General features: G+C 43.2%; 1 protein-coding gene across 9 annotated transcripts in view; it reads right to left on the bottom strand.

The window, feature by feature from the left end:
• PTPN13 (protein tyrosine phosphatase non-receptor type 13) overlaps positions 1 to 17,380 on the bottom strand; it is a 144,583-nt gene that overhangs the window by 4,149 nt on the left and 123,054 nt on the right. For 6 of the 9 annotated variants that reach the window (XM_035114073.2, XM_060278419.1, XM_060278418.1 and 3 more), the window contains 15 exons: positions 17,099 to 17,273; positions 15,375 to 15,533; positions 14,120 to 14,291; positions 13,811 to 14,021; positions 12,880 to 12,950; positions 12,241 to 12,302; positions 11,139 to 11,250; positions 9,836 to 9,967; positions 8,631 to 8,713; positions 8,059 to 8,114; positions 6,529 to 6,632; positions 4,824 to 4,972; positions 4,326 to 4,416; positions 1,253 to 1,590; positions 374 to 589 (listed from right to left, as the gene is read on the bottom strand). In XM_035114073.2, coding sequence (XP_034969964.2) covers positions 374 to 589; positions 1,253 to 1,590; positions 4,326 to 4,416; positions 4,824 to 4,972; positions 6,529 to 6,632; positions 8,059 to 8,114; positions 8,631 to 8,713; positions 9,836 to 9,967; positions 11,139 to 11,250; positions 12,241 to 12,302; positions 12,880 to 12,950; positions 13,811 to 14,021; positions 14,120 to 14,291; positions 15,375 to 15,533; positions 17,099 to 17,273 — 2,131 coding nt within the window. The remainder of the gene's footprint in view (positions 1 to 373; positions 590 to 1,252; positions 1,591 to 4,325; positions 4,417 to 4,823; positions 4,973 to 6,528; positions 6,633 to 8,058; positions 8,115 to 8,630; positions 8,714 to 9,835; positions 9,968 to 11,138; positions 11,251 to 12,240; positions 12,303 to 12,879; positions 12,951 to 13,810; positions 14,022 to 14,119; positions 14,292 to 15,374; positions 15,534 to 17,098; positions 17,274 to 17,380) is intronic. The other 3 variants (XM_060278416.1, XM_060278423.1, XM_060278424.1) reach the window with 1 other exon arrangement.

The raw sequence follows: 17,380 nt of genomic DNA, 5'->3' as shown, positions 1-17,380 counted from the left end.
CACTGCTGAACATCTAATTCTGAGGTCAGTGAAAACTTGCTCAATTCAGATACATCCTTCTGCTAAGGATATGCAGCTAGTCTTGCCCAGAGGTGTGAGCCACCGTATTATACAAATGCTTTCCACACATTTCTGAAGCGCAGAGAGATTTGAACAGCAGCCTAGTGCTAATGTAAGTGGAACGTTAAAAGCTCAGAAGAAAATGGCACCTAGGGTAGCTAACCTGTAAATTCTCTGAGTATATATCAAAATTGAAGCTATGCTTCCCACGGGGATGTTGTATCTTTCGTACCAATTATATTAGAAGGAAGGTGGATGTAAAATAAGCAAGCTAGCCAAATAACTGTAGGAAAGAGAATGGATAATCACTCACCTCAAGATCCTGGCTGATCAGCCCCAACACCACGTCTATGCAAATAAGCGTCCCTGATCGTCCAATGCCTGCGCTGCAATGCGTGATGATCGGCCCTGATTTGTGGATGTGCCTCATGTAGGATATGAAGGTGAGCAAATCATCTGGCTGAGAAGGTGTGTCGTGATCTGGCCAGGCGGTAAAGTTTAGGTGGAAAATACGCCGGAGTTCTCCAGTCTAGATTTTTAAATTAAAACAAAAAACCCCAGAAAGAGCAAGAATTGAGGCTTCTGTGAAGAGTAACAAGTCTCTAAGGCTTCTAAGCAAATGCAAAAATCAGCCCCTGGCATAGCCTCTGCTGTCACTTTTAAAAAACCCAATAGGCAGCTATCTCGTGTAGACTTTTCTCCCTCCTCTATTTGAGTCCTGTTAATGTTGTTCACTACTATTTATACAGCTGGGGTTTTTGTTTGTTTGTATTTCCACGGACATTATGTTGCATTAATATTGAGGTATTATATTCCCTTTCCCTCGTGGTATTATGTACAGTAGTGTATGTTTTCTTTGCTGTAAGTCGCTTGGAGACCTTCAAACGACACGTGACTAACATGTTTAATAATACAAGGAACAAACCGAAACAGCAAATCTGCACCTCACGCACCCCCGACTTCTCAGTTCCGCTCTCCCACAAACACTGGCGGAGGAAGAGGAGTGTGGGGGGAGCCCACTGCCCCCGGCAGCGCGATCCCGGTGGGGTGCCACATCCCCGCAGTGCGGTGCGCCATGCCCCCGGGATGCACACCAGCCCTGCCCCTGCCTGCTCTCCGTCCCCAATGCCCAAGCATGAAGCTCCACCACTGCCCACAAAGCCATTCAGAGTGTGACACCCTGTCCCCTTACCTGAATGTCCTCTAGCTCCATAACTCGAATGACAAAGCCTTTAAGCTGCTGCAGCCTCACCAGAGCAAGACGGAGCTTATCGCTGATCATTGTGGTTTTTCCGAGGACGTCGGGCCAGTACCTTTGACATTTGACTTTTTCTCCTTCTACTTCCTGGGTCATCATGGCTACGAGAGTGCAGTTCTGCTCCCAAGCCATTTGCCAGAAGTCCGCCACAGTGGTGGGGAGGGGTCCTTGGCAAGCAATGTAAACATATTCCTTACTCCCCACCAGCATCCGGATAAAACTGGCATTGATGTAGCCACCTTCGGCCCCCAGGGGTACCCTTGTGGTGTCGTCTGCAATTCCAAAAACAGAGGAACCAGGAATTTAAAAGGTGCTTTGTTATGGCTGCTTTTATTGCTGAAGAAGAAGAAGAAGAAGAAGAAGAAGAAGAAGAAGAAGAAGAAGAAGAAGAAGAAGAAGAAGAAGAGTAGTTTGGACTTGATATCCTGCTTTATCACTACCCTGAGGAGTCTCAAAGCGGCTAACAATCTCCTTTCCCTTCCTCCCCCACAACAAACACTCTGTGAGGTGAGCGAGGCTATGACATCTATTTGCATGAAGTTTTAGGAAGTTCAAGAGGACTCTGTCCACAAGAGTCTACAATCTTTAATTTGACACGGGGGGGGGGGGGCAACAGGGGAGGGAGGTGTAAACATGGGAAGAATAATTATTTCAGTTGCATATACTTAGGCTTAGTCACAGTACAGAGACTAGTGAGCTATGCCAAAGGCTCACAGCATAACCTCAAACACAACAACATGAAATCACATTATTTCATAGCTTCTTCAAAATGCCTTTGCACAGCTGTGAATGCAATGCTAAAATATGTGGGAAAGCAGGTGTGCAAGTTCCTTCCTAGTGTAGTCCAAAAGGCATGTGCATCTCCTCAGCAGTGAGGGCTCGAACTCCAAATACAGTGGTACCTCGGTTTATGAACACAATTGGTTCCGGAAGTCTGTTCATAAACTGAAGCGTTCATTAACTGAAGCGAACTTTCCCATTGAAAGTAATGGAAAGTGGATTAATCTGTTCCAGATGGTCCACCGAGTACTTAAACTGAAGCGTTCATAAACTGAAGCGAACTTTCCCATTGAAAGTAATGGAAAGTGGATTAATCCGTTCCAGACAGGTCCGCGGAGTACTCAACCTGAAGCATACTTAACCCGAAGCATGGGTGTAATTGGTTCCAGAAGTCTGTTCATAAACTGAAGCGTTCATAAACTGAAGCGAACTTTCCCTTTTAAAGTAATGGAAAGTGAATTAATCCGTTCCAGATGGGTCCGCGGCGTTCGTAAACCGAAAATTCGTAAACCGAGGTTCCACTGTATGGAGATAGGTCACTTAATAGCTCACTGTTGGGGTGAAGGCAATCTTCTCCCCCTTGGGACATTTACATGCAAGAAAGCGGCACACTCAAGTCAGATTCACACACCTGCTTTCTCCTCTTCTCTGTCAGTTCTGAAGCTGTCTCCTAGATGCAAGTCTGAATAAAGTGCATTGGGAAAACGGTGAAGAACGATGTAAGAAATGGCTTGCAAGGTCAAGCCAAAGGTCAGCTCTACTGAATCCTGCACTCTTGTCTCCAACAATAGCTAACTGGACAGCCCTGGGAAGCTCTCAAGTGGGGCATGATAGAGAGTACCAGCCCCTGTTGGCTTGGCCCCAGCCAAATACACCACATGCAGAAAAACCAACATTTTTCAAGTACATCTCTGCAGTTCCTGATGACTAGTAACTTGAGGCTATAGCCCTTCAGGAAGAACTTCAAGAACCTTCCTAGGAGGTGGCTTCAGATCTTGGACTTCTGAATATGAAGCTCGTTATTTTGATGAGGATTTTCATACATTTCGTGCATAATAGGGCAATGATCCTAGCATACAATTATCGGGCAGCAAGCAGGAATCACATCCCGGAAAATAAATGTCTCAATATACTGCAATTTGTAACACTGTACTGTGTCTGCATAAAGCTCAGATTCTGTTGGGAAATTTGATGGAGCTGTGCATTTCTGGAACTTGCCTCTCCCACTAAGTATCTCTTGGGAAATGAATATAGAGGATGAGCAACAGAGCAGTGGGATAGTGTGTAAACTCTGCCCAAGCAGAACGGACACAGGGTAAAAGGTTAGTGCCCGTTTAGTGAGGCACAAACTTTCATGCAAAAAAAGCCGCTGGATGCAACATGATAATCAGGACAGGATACTAAATTAATTGCTGTACAGTCCGTGCATGTGTCACAGTGACCCAGCCTTATGTTTTGTTTGGGAGTCCTTTTCTTAAGTGAGATCTTTTAAATATATCTGAATATAGTGGCACATATTAACTGCTCTCAGGGAATAGGCTGCATGGGATTCAGTCTCAAGAGAGTTTGCTTGGCACTTGTGGCGTCAAACAGAATGCTGTTACCACCCAAACACCTAATACTAGGCACGCAGGGCTTGCATCCCAGTGCCAAATATAATGATGGCAGCAATTGTTGTCTTGGTGCTTAAACACAGCTTTCCAATTTGGCACTTCTCCAGCTTTAGAGAAGCTTTCTTAATACAAAATTACCCCCGCCCCAAATAATATCAAACTACGGCTCTTGAAAGTGACCAAGCAGATTGCGACCCACTAAGTCACCATCCTCTATGGATGAGAAAAAGGGGGGTGGGGAGAGAAAGGGTGCAAAACCACAAGCAGGAAGTGAAACAAGATATTTATCAAGTGTCAGGTGGGCTACCTATGCAGGGCTGGTGTACCATGTTTTAGCTGGTTGGGTAACCATTTTGGCATGCCTGCCACTGATCCAAGACCCGCATGCCGCAAAGGAGCCACCCTACCCACTCGCTCTCCCCTTCATCCTCAGTTCACCAAATCCCACCTTGGGGAACATCCATCGCACCTCTATCAACACAATCAATACAGATTATCTCCTAGCACAGAGAATTCACGCGCAGTTACCAAGCTGAGGGTCCTTTGGAAACCCTTCAGGAAAGGATAGAGAGATAAATTAAACTACAAGTGGCCTTTTGGAAATCAGGACTTACAAGGCAGTATGTTCTTATATCTATTCTTCTTCCTGTTTTCCTTTGTTTGGCCCACCAAACACTGATCCAAAGGCTTTAGGTCTTGAAGATTCTGGAATGAGACGTGTAGGCTCTTCGTTAACTAACATCGTTTAACAATACATGGATTATTATTTTTTTGAAAAGAGACAGAGCCAGGCTTAAAGTATGTGGTGTAAGCAGATGTAAACCACCTGACCGCCTCAGGGGCTGTCATGTGGAAGATGGAGAAAGCCGGAACCAATGGCTTCAAGTTACAAGAAAGGAGATTCCTACTAAACCTCAGGAAGAACTTTCTGAGGCTAAGAGCTGTTCGACAGTGGGATAGTCTCCCCCAGGAGGTTTCTAAGCAGAGGCTGGGTGGCCATCTGTCATGGATGCTTTAGTTGAGATTCTTGCATTGCAGGGGACTTGAGGACCCTCTGGGGTCCCTTCCAACTCTTACGATTGTGTCCACAGCGCAAGAGAGTGCACACTCACCTCAATCTCCTTTGAAGGGACACCTTGTTCCAACAGGCCTCGCAGCATCCGGATAGTTGACTTCAATTTGGACCCTGTATATTTGCCCGAAGGAAGTACTTGGACGATTGGGAGTACGGAAAGCTCTTCGTCGGTGACCAAAGGGCAATCTGGCAGAGGAAGGAGACGGGATCTATGAGAGCCTATAAAAATCCACCAAAAGAGGGCAGCCCACAGTTACGGTGCCACCCCATGAAATACAGCAGCAGTTACCCGCATGGCAGCACATGCCACTTTTGAGCTGTCAGCAGCTGATTAAAACATATCACGATTATTGCTTTTCTAAAGGCTTCCCATAAATAACTTGGGTGGTAAACCACCCCCGCTTCTCATTATCCCTCCATGCTTGATGCTTCAAAGGTTGCTACCAACAGCGCTTTTTCTCAGATTTTTGTGAACGTCGGCTCAAATTTAACAGAAACTAATAAATAACCACCTGCATTGTTAACGTTCCTTGCACAATGAGTACAGTGCAAGATCTTTTATGCCAGGCAAATTCACTGCATTTTGTAGACAAGGTAGATTGGTTAGTAAGCTGTAGTCTTACAGCTCAAACGTTGGTGCTGAGAGGTTGAGGGACTGTTCTTGAAGAGACAAGCACATCGTATTTTTACAGCACATGACGTACCCCAAAGGTTCCCAAGAACCGTGTTTGCAAAGGGTGCTGTGGGAGGTGAGCTACAGTTCGCAGGCTTCTTTGGGGATAGCTATGTATTTTAAATGTTTTTATTATTTATTAAATTTCTATACTGCCCCTTCATCCAAAGGTCGCAGCACGGTTCGCAATATAAAAAACAGTACAAAAATTACATACCACAATGACAAACAAAAACAATAACCCCCCACAGTTTAAAAGGCTATAGATTGTTTAATTAGTCAAAGACCTGGGATATTACCGGTTAGCATAGCTGCCAAGTTCTCCCTTTTTTAAAGGGAAATTCCCTTATGCTGAATAGGCTTCCTTGCGAGAAAAGGGAAAACTTGGCAGCTATGCCGGTTAGATTACTGCAACGTGTTATATGTGTTCTTTGTGTTCCCCCTCCACAAGAGGTCTGGAGGGTATCAACACGAGAAAGGGCCTTTTCTGTGGTGGCTCCCTATTTGTGGAATGCTCTCCCTAAAGAGGCTTGCCTGTTGCCTTCATAACATACCTTTCGGCACCAAGCAAAAATGTTTTTCTATAACTAGGCCTTCTGCTGATTGAACATTCCATGGCCTTTTAAATGTGTTTGTGGGAAGGGTGTGTGTGTGTTATTGATTGGTTGTTGTTTTATTATGTACTTTATGATCTCCTTTTTGTATTTTTATGTTGCAAACCACCCTGTGATCTTCAGATGAAGTGTGGTATACAAATGTAATTAACCATCATAATAACATCAACCCACTTTTTAAAGAAAGCCAGGTCTTTGTGGTTAGGGAAGTGACAGGATAAGTGTGGGATGACAGGATGATTGACAGAAAGACTTCAGCACCCAGCAAGGACATCATTGTTCTATAACCGCCCCGTATAAGAGTCAGAATAAATTGTTTAATAAAGATGGGACAAAATCTAACATCTGTATAAACTATGTGGAAGCAAATCAGAATGAATACTGAATAAACAGGTAAATAATCTGCAGAAGACCAAAAAGATTGCGAATTGGCCCCTCTCTCTTTGATTGCTTACCTTTAACAGACTGCTGCTGGTTTATTGATTCGATCGGTAACTCATCACTTCCCCAGGTAATCTCATCGTCATCTCCCTGACCCAGCAGAGGTCTCTGGGGTAATCTTAAAAATACAAACATTTCCTTAAAAAGACCCCAAACTGTGTCCGCACCTCCCACCACAAAGGACAAAAAATAATCTTAAGAAACAAAACATTCCAAGCAGCGCAAGTTCAAATGAAAGTAGGAACCACCAACTTAATTAGATTATATATGCCAATTCTTAATATGATTCATGTGAGGAAGGTAGCTTCCATTTGTGTTTTTATGGCCATCTTATTCGACATTCTACGAGGGCACAGAAAACGAAGCATAATCTGCAGATGGCAAAGGAAGCCTGACCTTCACGGCATGCCACATGAAATATGGAAGAGAACATGGAAACATGTGGCCATTATACCCGGCCCCACCCGTACTATACATTGGGTGGCTTCCCACAAAGAATTCTGGGAACTGCAGCTTGTTGAGGCTTCTTCTGAGAGTTGTTGGAAGACCTGTCTACCCCACACAGTAAGCTAAAATTTCCAGAGTTTCCTGGGGAGAGGAACTGATCATTAAACCACTCTGTAGCTCTGTGAGGGGAAGAGGGTTCAACTTTCAGAGGGATGCGGGTGGCGCTGTGGGTTAAACCACTGAGCCTAAGGCTTGCCGATCAGAAGGTCGGTGGTTCGAATCCCCGTGACAGGGTGAGCTCCTGTTGCTCGGTCCCAGCTCCTGCCAACCTTTGCATTTCAAAAGCACATCAAAGTGCAAGTAGATAAATAGGTACCACTACAGTGGGAAGGTAAACGGCATTTCCGTGCTGCTCTGGTTCGCCAGAAGCGGCTTTGTCATGCTGGCCACATGACCTGGAAGCTGTATGCTGGCTCCCTCGGCCAATACCGCGAGATGAGCACCGCAACCCCAGAGTCGGTCATGACTGGACCTAATAGTCAGGGGTCCCTTTACCTTTACCAACTTTCAGAAACCTTAACTACAGTTCCCATGAGCCTTTGGGGGATGCCATGTCTGTTTATAAAGTGGTATGATGTTGCTTTAAATGCACAGTGCAGACGGAGCCCAAGCTGTTGGGCTCCATGCAGCAGCAAGAAACACCAATTTCAAGTATGATGCTAAGTGTGGCTAAGACTATATTATCACATGGTATTTTTATTTCTAGGAAGGAAGTGTCCCATGTAACATAAGAATCCCTACAGACAAGAGGACACAATCCAGAATCATTAAGCATGCTTTGGTGCATTCCTTTTGATGGGCTTAAGCAACTCTAATTGCTTTTGGATTGTGGCCATCAGGTAAGATGCTGCATTGAATGGCTCTTCTACCACTGGCTCCAGTAAAAGATTAATAATAGTAACAATAACAATAATAATGAACTGCTTCATCCAAAATGGTACTTTCAAGTCACGAAACTGGCTCAATTTTTTGAGCTGTCAAAACCAGTAAATATGAGCCAAATTAAGGAGGACTGGCCTTAAAAAACAACAACTCACCTTTCAGAAATCCTTTTGTTATTACAATACTCTTCACAGCCATTTATTTGGGGTGGCTAAGGAGAAAAACAGAAAAAAGACCATTTGTAAAATGAGTTATAATTACATAGCAGGGAACTAGCAAGGTAGAAAACTTCTATGAAAAAAATTCTGGGCTTTACTCTATACAGTTCTTTTCTTTGCGATGGGAGAATATAGAATAGTGTCAACTAGATTTCTTTTTGCTGCCTACAGCCACCATTTTGTGCTGACAACCACAATACCCACCAAAGATGCCAATAATTTCTATAATACTTAAAAACAATATGGGAATTGCCAGACAGTCAATATTTTGGATGGCTTTCAATCACATATCAGCAGATTAGGTTGCACAGTTTTAATCATTTATACAGTATTTTCTTTTTTAAGCTGCCCTTTAAGTAAGGTCCTGGGGGGGGGAGGTAAAATATACAATTATGAAAACAAATAAAACAGTTACAGACAAAATAAAAAAGTGAAAACTATTAAAAATAGCTGCATATATACAACAATTCCACATATTGAAAAAATTCCTGCTATCATATTTATTTTACCTCTGGGAAATCGTCAGGCAACGATGACCCATCGCAGTCTGTGTCTTCTGATTTCTCTTCTGCAAGTTTCCCATTTGCCTCTACTGGGAGAGAAACACGGTGTCAAAAAATAAGAAAAAAACCCACACAAATGATCAGGACTGATAGGCTTTAATCACTCACTAAATGCAAGGGTGTGCCACTATTTAACAAAACCTCATGAAGGCTAGGGCTGTGGGGGGCTGCTGGAGATCGCCCCCTGTTGAACATCTGCCTGCCACACAACTAATAAAAGGCACAGGAGACCTGCCAGAAAAGAAGAAGAATTCCTTACTACATCCATGGGGCTAACTTGGAAAAGGTGCAGATGCTGCTCCTTAAACACTTAGCTATCTGAATAGTATTACCAAGCACAATAATTAAGGGTAGGAAGTGACTACCAGCAGCTGAAATGCAAACACTAAAGGAACCACATTATTTATTCAGCAAATCATTTGAAGGGGCTTTGGAAAATAAGCTAATGACTTTAGGGTAAGGATCTATTGCTGACTTTCCTATTTCTGAGCCTTTTATGCTTTCATTATGCTGAGTGTGTGTGTGTGTGCGCACACACACACACACACGAGCACTCTGACACCTCTTCCTCCCAGTCTGCTCCCTCTTCTCCCTCAGATCATTCATCATCGCCCCACCACCAATCCCCTGGCTCCGAGCCTTCTTCCCCTGGGGTTCCCCAGCTGGTGCCTCCCACCAGTCCTCTGCATCCGGCCAGTTCATGACACATCATCACAACTGTGGCACCACTACCCAAAAGCCCCTTCTCTCAAGAAAAAAAAAATGCAGCGGTTTAGCAAGACTCACACAAAACATTTCAAATACACAACATGCCGGTGTTTATTTTCCAAGATACGCTGAAATGGGAGCCTCCAGCTTTGAAACTACGTTAGGCAGAACTTTGCAACTGCTAAAGATCAGCGATTTTGCCAACGGTTTACTTTAAGCAACGCTTATCAGCATTCTGGCTGAGAAAGCTTCCCTGGAAGTTAATGAGCGTGCAGACCGAATTAGCACTAACAAGGCATTTGCATCACAGATAGCGACGACCTAATAAGAAATGAGTTGCAGGCCTAATAAAATTAAATCTTGCGAAGTACATCAACTCTGGAACTGTCTCTTATTAGTGGGATTTCCACCCCACCCCCCCGGAATGGCTCACTTGACTGTACCTGGTAGGTGGTTCCCAGACGCGGCGTTACTACGGTTTAGCAGGTTCTGGGCTTCTTCATCTACAACATCTAAAAGGTACTGAATGACTTCATTGTGATCGTCCGCATCGTAAGAATCATCGTCTTGCACCTCTGCTTTAAATAAAACAATGTCACATAGTTGTTGCTGCTGCCAGGGAGAAGAAAATGAGAAACATGTGCACTCCAGCCATGGAGCTGCAAAGCACCTGCTCCCCTTGCTGGAAGGCAATACAATTTTTAGATAATCTCTTCTTTGTTTCTCAGTGCTGGATAATCCTTGAAAAAGAAGCAGGAAGACTCACTCTTCCGCCCCCTTCCTCAGAAAAGAATGAAATTATGATAGGGCTGTGCGATCTATACAAGTTTACTCAGCTACCATTGCTTGCGTTCATTTGTCTCTGTTTCTTCATGTTTCCCACACCCTTCCTCTGGTGTAATCTGGAAATCTATATTGAAAGCTCCTTGAGGAAGAGGCCTGTTCACAGCAAAACACCATGTATACTTGGGCAGCATTTTGGGTGGTAAACCCAGAGAAAATCACAGACCTAACTTAGCCACACCGATTAAGTTCAACGGGTCAACGCTAAGTAAGACTTGGTTGAATAGCATCCAAATAATAATAATAATAATAATAATAATAATAATAATAATAATTTTATTTATACCCGCCCTTCCCAGTCAAGACCGGGCTCAGGGCGGCTAACAACAAGAATATCAAAGCAAGCATAAAAGAAACAATTCAATTAAAATGCAGATTAAATACAATGTTAAAATTCAATTTTAAAATTAGGAATCTACAAGTGCAACCTCATTTAAATATCTGTAGGATAAAGCCTTAGGGGAGGGTAACATCGGGGTCAGACTGAGTCAGTCCGAAGGCCAAGAGGAACAGCTCCGTCTTGCAGGCCCTACGAAAAGATGACAACTCTCGCTGGGCCCTAGTCTCCTGAGAAAGAGCGTTCCACCAGGTCGGGGCTAGTACTGAGAAGGCCCTGGTCCTGGCCGAGGCCAGTCTAACCACCTTGTGACTCAGGATCTCCAGTATGTTATCATTTGTGGACCTTAATGTCCTCTGCAAGGCATACCAGGAGAGGAGGTCCCGTAGGTACAGTTCTAACAACAGTTCTAACAACATTATTGTTCAAGAACATTATACTGAATCCGGACCATACAACTTAGAATATGTAGGCACAGCACCCTTGTTCGTTTTACTGTTTCAGTGCACTCCTAACAGCTTTTGTAAGAGAAAGATAAAAAAATTGTCCCACTCTGTCATCCTTACCTGAGTTGTTACTGTAGCTGGAAAAATCAGAGGCCTGACTACTAATGTCTTTAGATACGGTGACATTCCCTGGCCCTTTTGGATAGTGGCTGTTGTTCATTTCACCATTAACCTAACAAAACCAAGAATCATACATCAGTTTTCTCTTTAAGTACTGCTGGCAATATGGGTTTAGGTGTTTTGGCCCCACGTTTCAAGGAAGTATGCAGCTCGCTGCTGGAGCACACGCATAACTTGCAGAAGGCCCCAGATTCAATCCCTGTCACCGTCTAACTAGGTATGACATGGTTCAGACAGTGCCAAACCATGGTTTGGCATTGCATGAAGGAACCTTTCTCCAATCACTTGCTCCATTTCCCACCCTGACTTGCTGACGGACCAATTTAAAATGGTTTGCTATTAACATCTGAACTAGGCAAACTATGATTCGTACAAACCATAGCCTATATCCACAAACCAAAATTGGGAACCATGGTTTGATAGCGGTTTCCAGTTCTGGTTTGCAGGCAAAACCTGCCTAGTTCAGGCCTAAGAGTCAACTATGGTTTCTCTCTGAATTCAAAAGCAGGGATAGTACAAGGAAATGAGGGAAGCTGCACTTTTAGGTAATGCTAAACAATTGATTGAATCGGCTTACAGAAAGACAGAGGAAGGATATCATCAAACATGCAAATTTTAAATAAGCTTTTCCAGACTCTTCAAAACTTGACTAATCTAATATTTAAAAAGAAATCCAGTAAATGGCATTATCTGATTCATGTCTACTTCTGCTTAAATACTGGGTATTTAATATTTATTAATAACTGAACAGACAAAAATGCTTAATGGGAAGGCTTTCTCCCGCTGGCAGAAGGAATTTCCTCTGTCAGAAACAGATTTCATCTGCCAGAAGAATACCCTTTCTTCAAAAGGAAGGAAATCTGCTGGATCAAGCTCCGGCTGTTGACAAGCTGAAGACCATGTGAACAGCCAAGATCACCACTGATGTAAATTTGCCCTGCATAAAGCTGTTCCACTTTAAAACACGAACATTTCATTGTGCGGCGCAATTCCTCCTGCTGCAGCAACAAAGGGGAGAGAGAAACTGTTCTCAGTTACTTACTTTTGGTGCATATGGCTCAGGTCCTATTTCTGCTTTGCCATAGGGTTCTCCAAGTAAATGACCTACGAGAAGAGTGTAGAAATTGCATGATTTGTTATTTTCCAACAAACCAATACGTATCAAATTATAATTTGAAATTTAGCCATCTCTTGCGATTAAAAGTTATTTATCTTTCTTAAATGTAATTTTGAGGATGATGTTGTTGTTGTTGTTGTTGTTGTTGTTGTTGTTGTTGTTGTTGTTATATCAATTTAAATACCACCCTTTCTCAGAAGATCCCAGGGCGGTGTGCATCATTAAAAATTCATTACAGAGCATCAATGATAAAAGCATAAAAATAGAAAGCAAACTTATGGACAGCCTAATAATAAAATAGTCATCATAATATCAGTCTTCTCCCCCACATTTTCACAAGACATAAACTATTTAATAGCCATAGGCTTGGGTAAAGAGGAATGTTTTTGCCTGGTGCCTAAAGAAATGTAATGATGGCGCCAGGTGAGCCTCTCTGGGCAGAGCATTCCACAATCAAGGGAGCCACCACAGAAAAGGCCCATTCTCTTGTTGCCACTTTTGAGAAACTGTGCCCAGCACAATAGGAAATAAACTTGTAAAACCTGTATACATTTATGCCCTTACCATTATGCTTTATTGACCTTGGACTTGAGCTATCGGGGCCTTTGGACCTTGGAAACACTGGATGGCCATCCCTGAGAAAACAAGAAACTCTTAAGCACAGTTTGTACAAACGGTTCAAAATATACCTGATATCTGTCTGTAGTCAAGAAGTGCAATTCTTCACCACATTATTAACTGGAAAGAGATCTCATGTGATCTCCGTGCTGGATTGACTAAAAATTTCAATATACATGCTTTAATTTGATTGTTTGCTTTTAGTTGCACCCTTGCCTATATTCTGGTACATATGCAAATATGAAACTTGGTTATTCTTATTTTCGTTAGCCTTTTCTCTTAGCACTACAAAAAAGGGGCATTATTCTATGGGGCCTCTGAAACTTGACACAGTTTAAGGCCTCGTGGGCAAAGATTCACAGGTCAAAGTGTACACTTTGACCTGTGAATCTTTGCTGACGAAGAATAGTCGAAACAGGGCCTTGTCCTGATCTTTACTGCAATTTACCTTTATTTGCCTTCAACATTGGGATTGATTCCCATTTAAACTCCGCATCACATCAATAAAACCTTGTGAAGGTTTTTTTTTGAAATCCATCTTCTTTTGGCCTGAGTTCTTGTAATTTATCATTTATTTCTGGACTTTCCCAAGAACTCCAATTTCTACTACAGTTTAAGGCCTCAGCATGTCTTAACCTGAGCCCAAAATATATGTACATTACTGAAATTAAGCCGACGTGGCTCTTGTCAGGTGCCTAGATGGGAGTCCAATGTAGGCCACCTTGAGGTGCATCATGGAAGCAAGGCAGGAATAAATAAATAAAATAAATAGTACAGCATTTAGCTATTCCTAGGAAGTACCTTGAGCTGCATCATGGAAGGAAGGCAGGAATAAATAAAATAAGTAGTACAGCATTTAGCCATTCCTAGGAAGTACCTTGTTCCTTTCAACACCACTGTTGGAAGCGACATCTCCAGCGTCCTCTTTGCTTCTTTCAAAGTCATGCCCTGGGTGCTGATCCCATTAATGTAATGGATGACATCCAAGGTACGAAGAGTCCCCTCCGCGGCTGCGGCAGATTTTGGAGCGATATCACTAATGTATAACACTTGATAAAGGCTGTCGTGACCACCTGCAAGGGAGATGCCTGGGGGAGCGGGATGGAGAGGAAACAGAATCATACATATTTTGCATTTGCAAACAAGAGAGTACGGGATGGGCAGGTGCTGTGAAAGTTTGGATTACCCAGTTCTTCTTTATGGCATGTCAAGTTAATGTCAGGCAGTAGGTGTGGCAGCACGGGTATCTTGGGTGACTCCAAAACACGCCCAAGCACCAGCCTGACCGTCTTTGGAGCAGCTCGGAGGAAACTGACAGCATCTGTGTGGCTCATGTTAGTGACATCTGTGTCATTAACCTGTGAAGATGAATATCAAAGAAAGAGAGAGACCTGAGATGCTGTAATGATTTAAACAACCTAAGCAGCATTTCCAGACGGTGAAATGATTGTCTGACTCTATTATTTGCTGGCAAAATGTATGAATGCTTGTCATGGGGGAGAGTGGGCAGACATTTTATTTATTTACTTACTTCACAAATTTTATATATACCACTTGATTGTAGATTCAAAGCTGTTTACAAAAACACATGGGATTTGCACAAGGACCCCTTCAGGTGAGGTAATGACACACACACACACACACACACCGCAAGAAACAAACACTGAAGATTGGAAGAGGGAACTATGAACAGTATGAATACCAGTCAATTTATATCCCATTTTTCCTCATACAACACATTCAAAGTAACTTGCAAGAAGCAAAACTGGAGAAAAGATGCACAACACCAAATAATACATAATAAAAACCAACATCAAAGCAAGCACTCAGAAGGATAACATAAAAAATGCATAGAGGCAAATCACCTTGAGAAAGTTTAAACGCTTGTTGGAATAATACTTCTGAAAGGAACCAGTGATGCACCCTTAGAAAGGACGTGTACAACCAATTCAACCGTCACAAGCTATCGTTAAGTAAACTGTTCTTGCACTGACAGCCACTGTAGCTAAATATACACCAACAAGGCTATCGTGGAAACTTTTAGGTTTGAGATGTCCCTGCAGCAGACCAGGCTATATGCACAGCCACTGCAAATCCTTTAGCCCACTGCAAACATCTTTAGCCTGCTGCAGCAACAGCCTCAGTGGTGCTGTTTTGCCTTTCCCCCAAGTTTTATCTTTTAATTTTATTTATTTATTCAATTTATATACTGCCCTTCAAAACAGAAAGATACAGAGCATAATAACGAGAGGAATGCTTTTGCCTGGCACCTAAAGATATGTAATGAAGGCGCCAGGTGAGTCTCCCTGGGGAGAGCATTCCACAAATGGGGAGCCACTGTTCTCGTGTTGCCACCTTCTGGACCCTTTGTGGGTTTGTTTTGCAACATAACAGGAAACAAACCAAAGTGGTCCTTTTTCTTCTGCTTCATTCCAACTCACCTTGATCAGCCGATCTCCAGGTTGTAACCTCCCATCACTTTTGGCAGGGTCTTGAATGACGTCATGGATGTAACAGCCAACGTTATCATTGCCTTTGGTCACAGTGAAACCAAGGCTACCCTTCTCTGATTTAGTCAGGACAACGTGGAGCTCCACCTCCTGGAAGGAAGCACATTTTCAGCACGTATCAGACTGAGAACTAGCAACACAATACACATACACAGCTACATAGATCTGCATGTGTTCTCTATCTATGTGGTGGTATTTGAGGAATGCAATATCTGTGAACAAATCAATTTTTCACCTCCTGGACTAACGTGCAGATCAGAACATAACTCTCCCTTGGATTTTCCTCTGAATTTTGCAATGCAGTTGTTGGCTCAAAAATGTTCTGCCACGTTTTAAAAACAGTATATTTTAAGCATAAAGCATGTTTAAAGGTAAAGGGACCCCTGACCATTAGGTCCAGTCACAGATGACTCTGGGGTTGTGGTGCTCATCTGCTTTACCGGCGAGGGAGCCGGTGTACAGCTTCCGGGTCATGTGGCCAGCATGACTAAGCCGCTTCTGGCGAACCGGAACAGCACACGGAAACGCCGTTTACCTTCCTGCCAGAGCGATTCCTATTTATCTACTTGCACTTTGACGTGCTTTCAAACTGCTAGGTTGGCAGGAGCTGGGACTGAACAATGGGAGCTCATCCCGTCGCGGGGATTCGAACTGCCAACCTTCTGATCGGCAAGCCCTAGGCCAGGCATCCCCAAACTTCGGCCCTCCAGATGTTTTGGACTACAATCCCCATCATCCCTGACCACTGGTCCTGTTAGCTAGGGATCATGGGAGTTGTAGGCCAAAACATCTGCAGGGCTGCAGTTTGGGGATGCCTGCCCTAGGCTCTGTGGTTTAGACCACAGCGCCACCCCCGTCCCTAAAGCATGATTAGAAATATTATTTCTAAATATTTATTTCTAAAGCATGTTTAGAAATATGCAAATTAAGACAAAATGGGTGGTATTCAACTTAGTTTTAAATCAGAGAATACCCACTGAAACGAATGGCTCTAACTTAGCCATGTTAATCAATGTGAACGCCAACCAGTATTTTTAAATAATGGATTTCTGTTTGGATTCTTTAAAAATTGCAGATTAATGTGAAACAGGATGGAGAAGATCTATGCATGAAAATGTGCAAAACTGAGGACGGAAATTGACTGATCCACTCGTCCCCAATACACAAGGATAGTTCAAGATAGCATGACACAAAGGAGGAAATAATTGAGGTCAGGTATGCATGTCACCGTGTGTCTTTTGGGCAGTTTCTAAGTGGATGCACTAAAAATAGCTTCTGTAGTTTGTACCTGGAGCCCATTTGAAATCTACTTGCAGGCATTTCTTTTTAAATATGAAAATTGGATCCAATAGGCAAGGAAACATCCCTGTTTGGATCACCCGGTGTTTTTACTTTTACCTAAAAGTATCTGCGAAGGGGTAGAGGAGGTCCTAACTGACCAGAGCAGCAACAGAGTATTTCAATAAAAATTAAACAACATGGTACAGTCCACACAGAACGAAGTAGGGTAGAGTTCTGATCTGCAAATTGGCAGACGGCGCAAAATTCCACTTGGCTGGAACCGGGTTAACTGTAGCATTTTGCAGAGTTTGCACAAACCTAGAAAGACACGCAACCCTCCCTCCACCTTCTGAGAAGGAAAAGTGGGACATTACTGGTTCATATTCATCGGCATGTTTTTCAAGCTGGCTCAAAAGCGACGCCAAGCCTCCTGGCGCTGCCACAAGCTCAGAGACGGAGCAGCTGTATTTTTCGTCTGTTGAACCAGATGTGAAGGTTCTACATCTTGATATTGGTGGCAAATCCATTGGGAGAAGAGACGGTGGGTTACTGAAGGACAAGAAAAAGAAGACGAAGAAAAGAATCAAAATTTAGGTTGTGCTCCGATGCCTCTAGAGGAGGGTTGACATTGCAACAGTGGCAGCTGCAGTAGTCAT

The sequence above is a fragment of the Zootoca vivipara genome, chromosome 9 (genome assembly GCF_963506605.1).
Source record: "Zootoca vivipara chromosome 9, rZooViv1.1, whole genome shotgun sequence".
NCBI lineage: Eukaryota > Metazoa > Chordata > Lepidosauria > Squamata > Lacertidae > Zootoca > Zootoca vivipara.
Note: the sequence above shows the minus strand (reverse complement) of the source record. Positions and strands in the feature narration are given on the sequence as shown.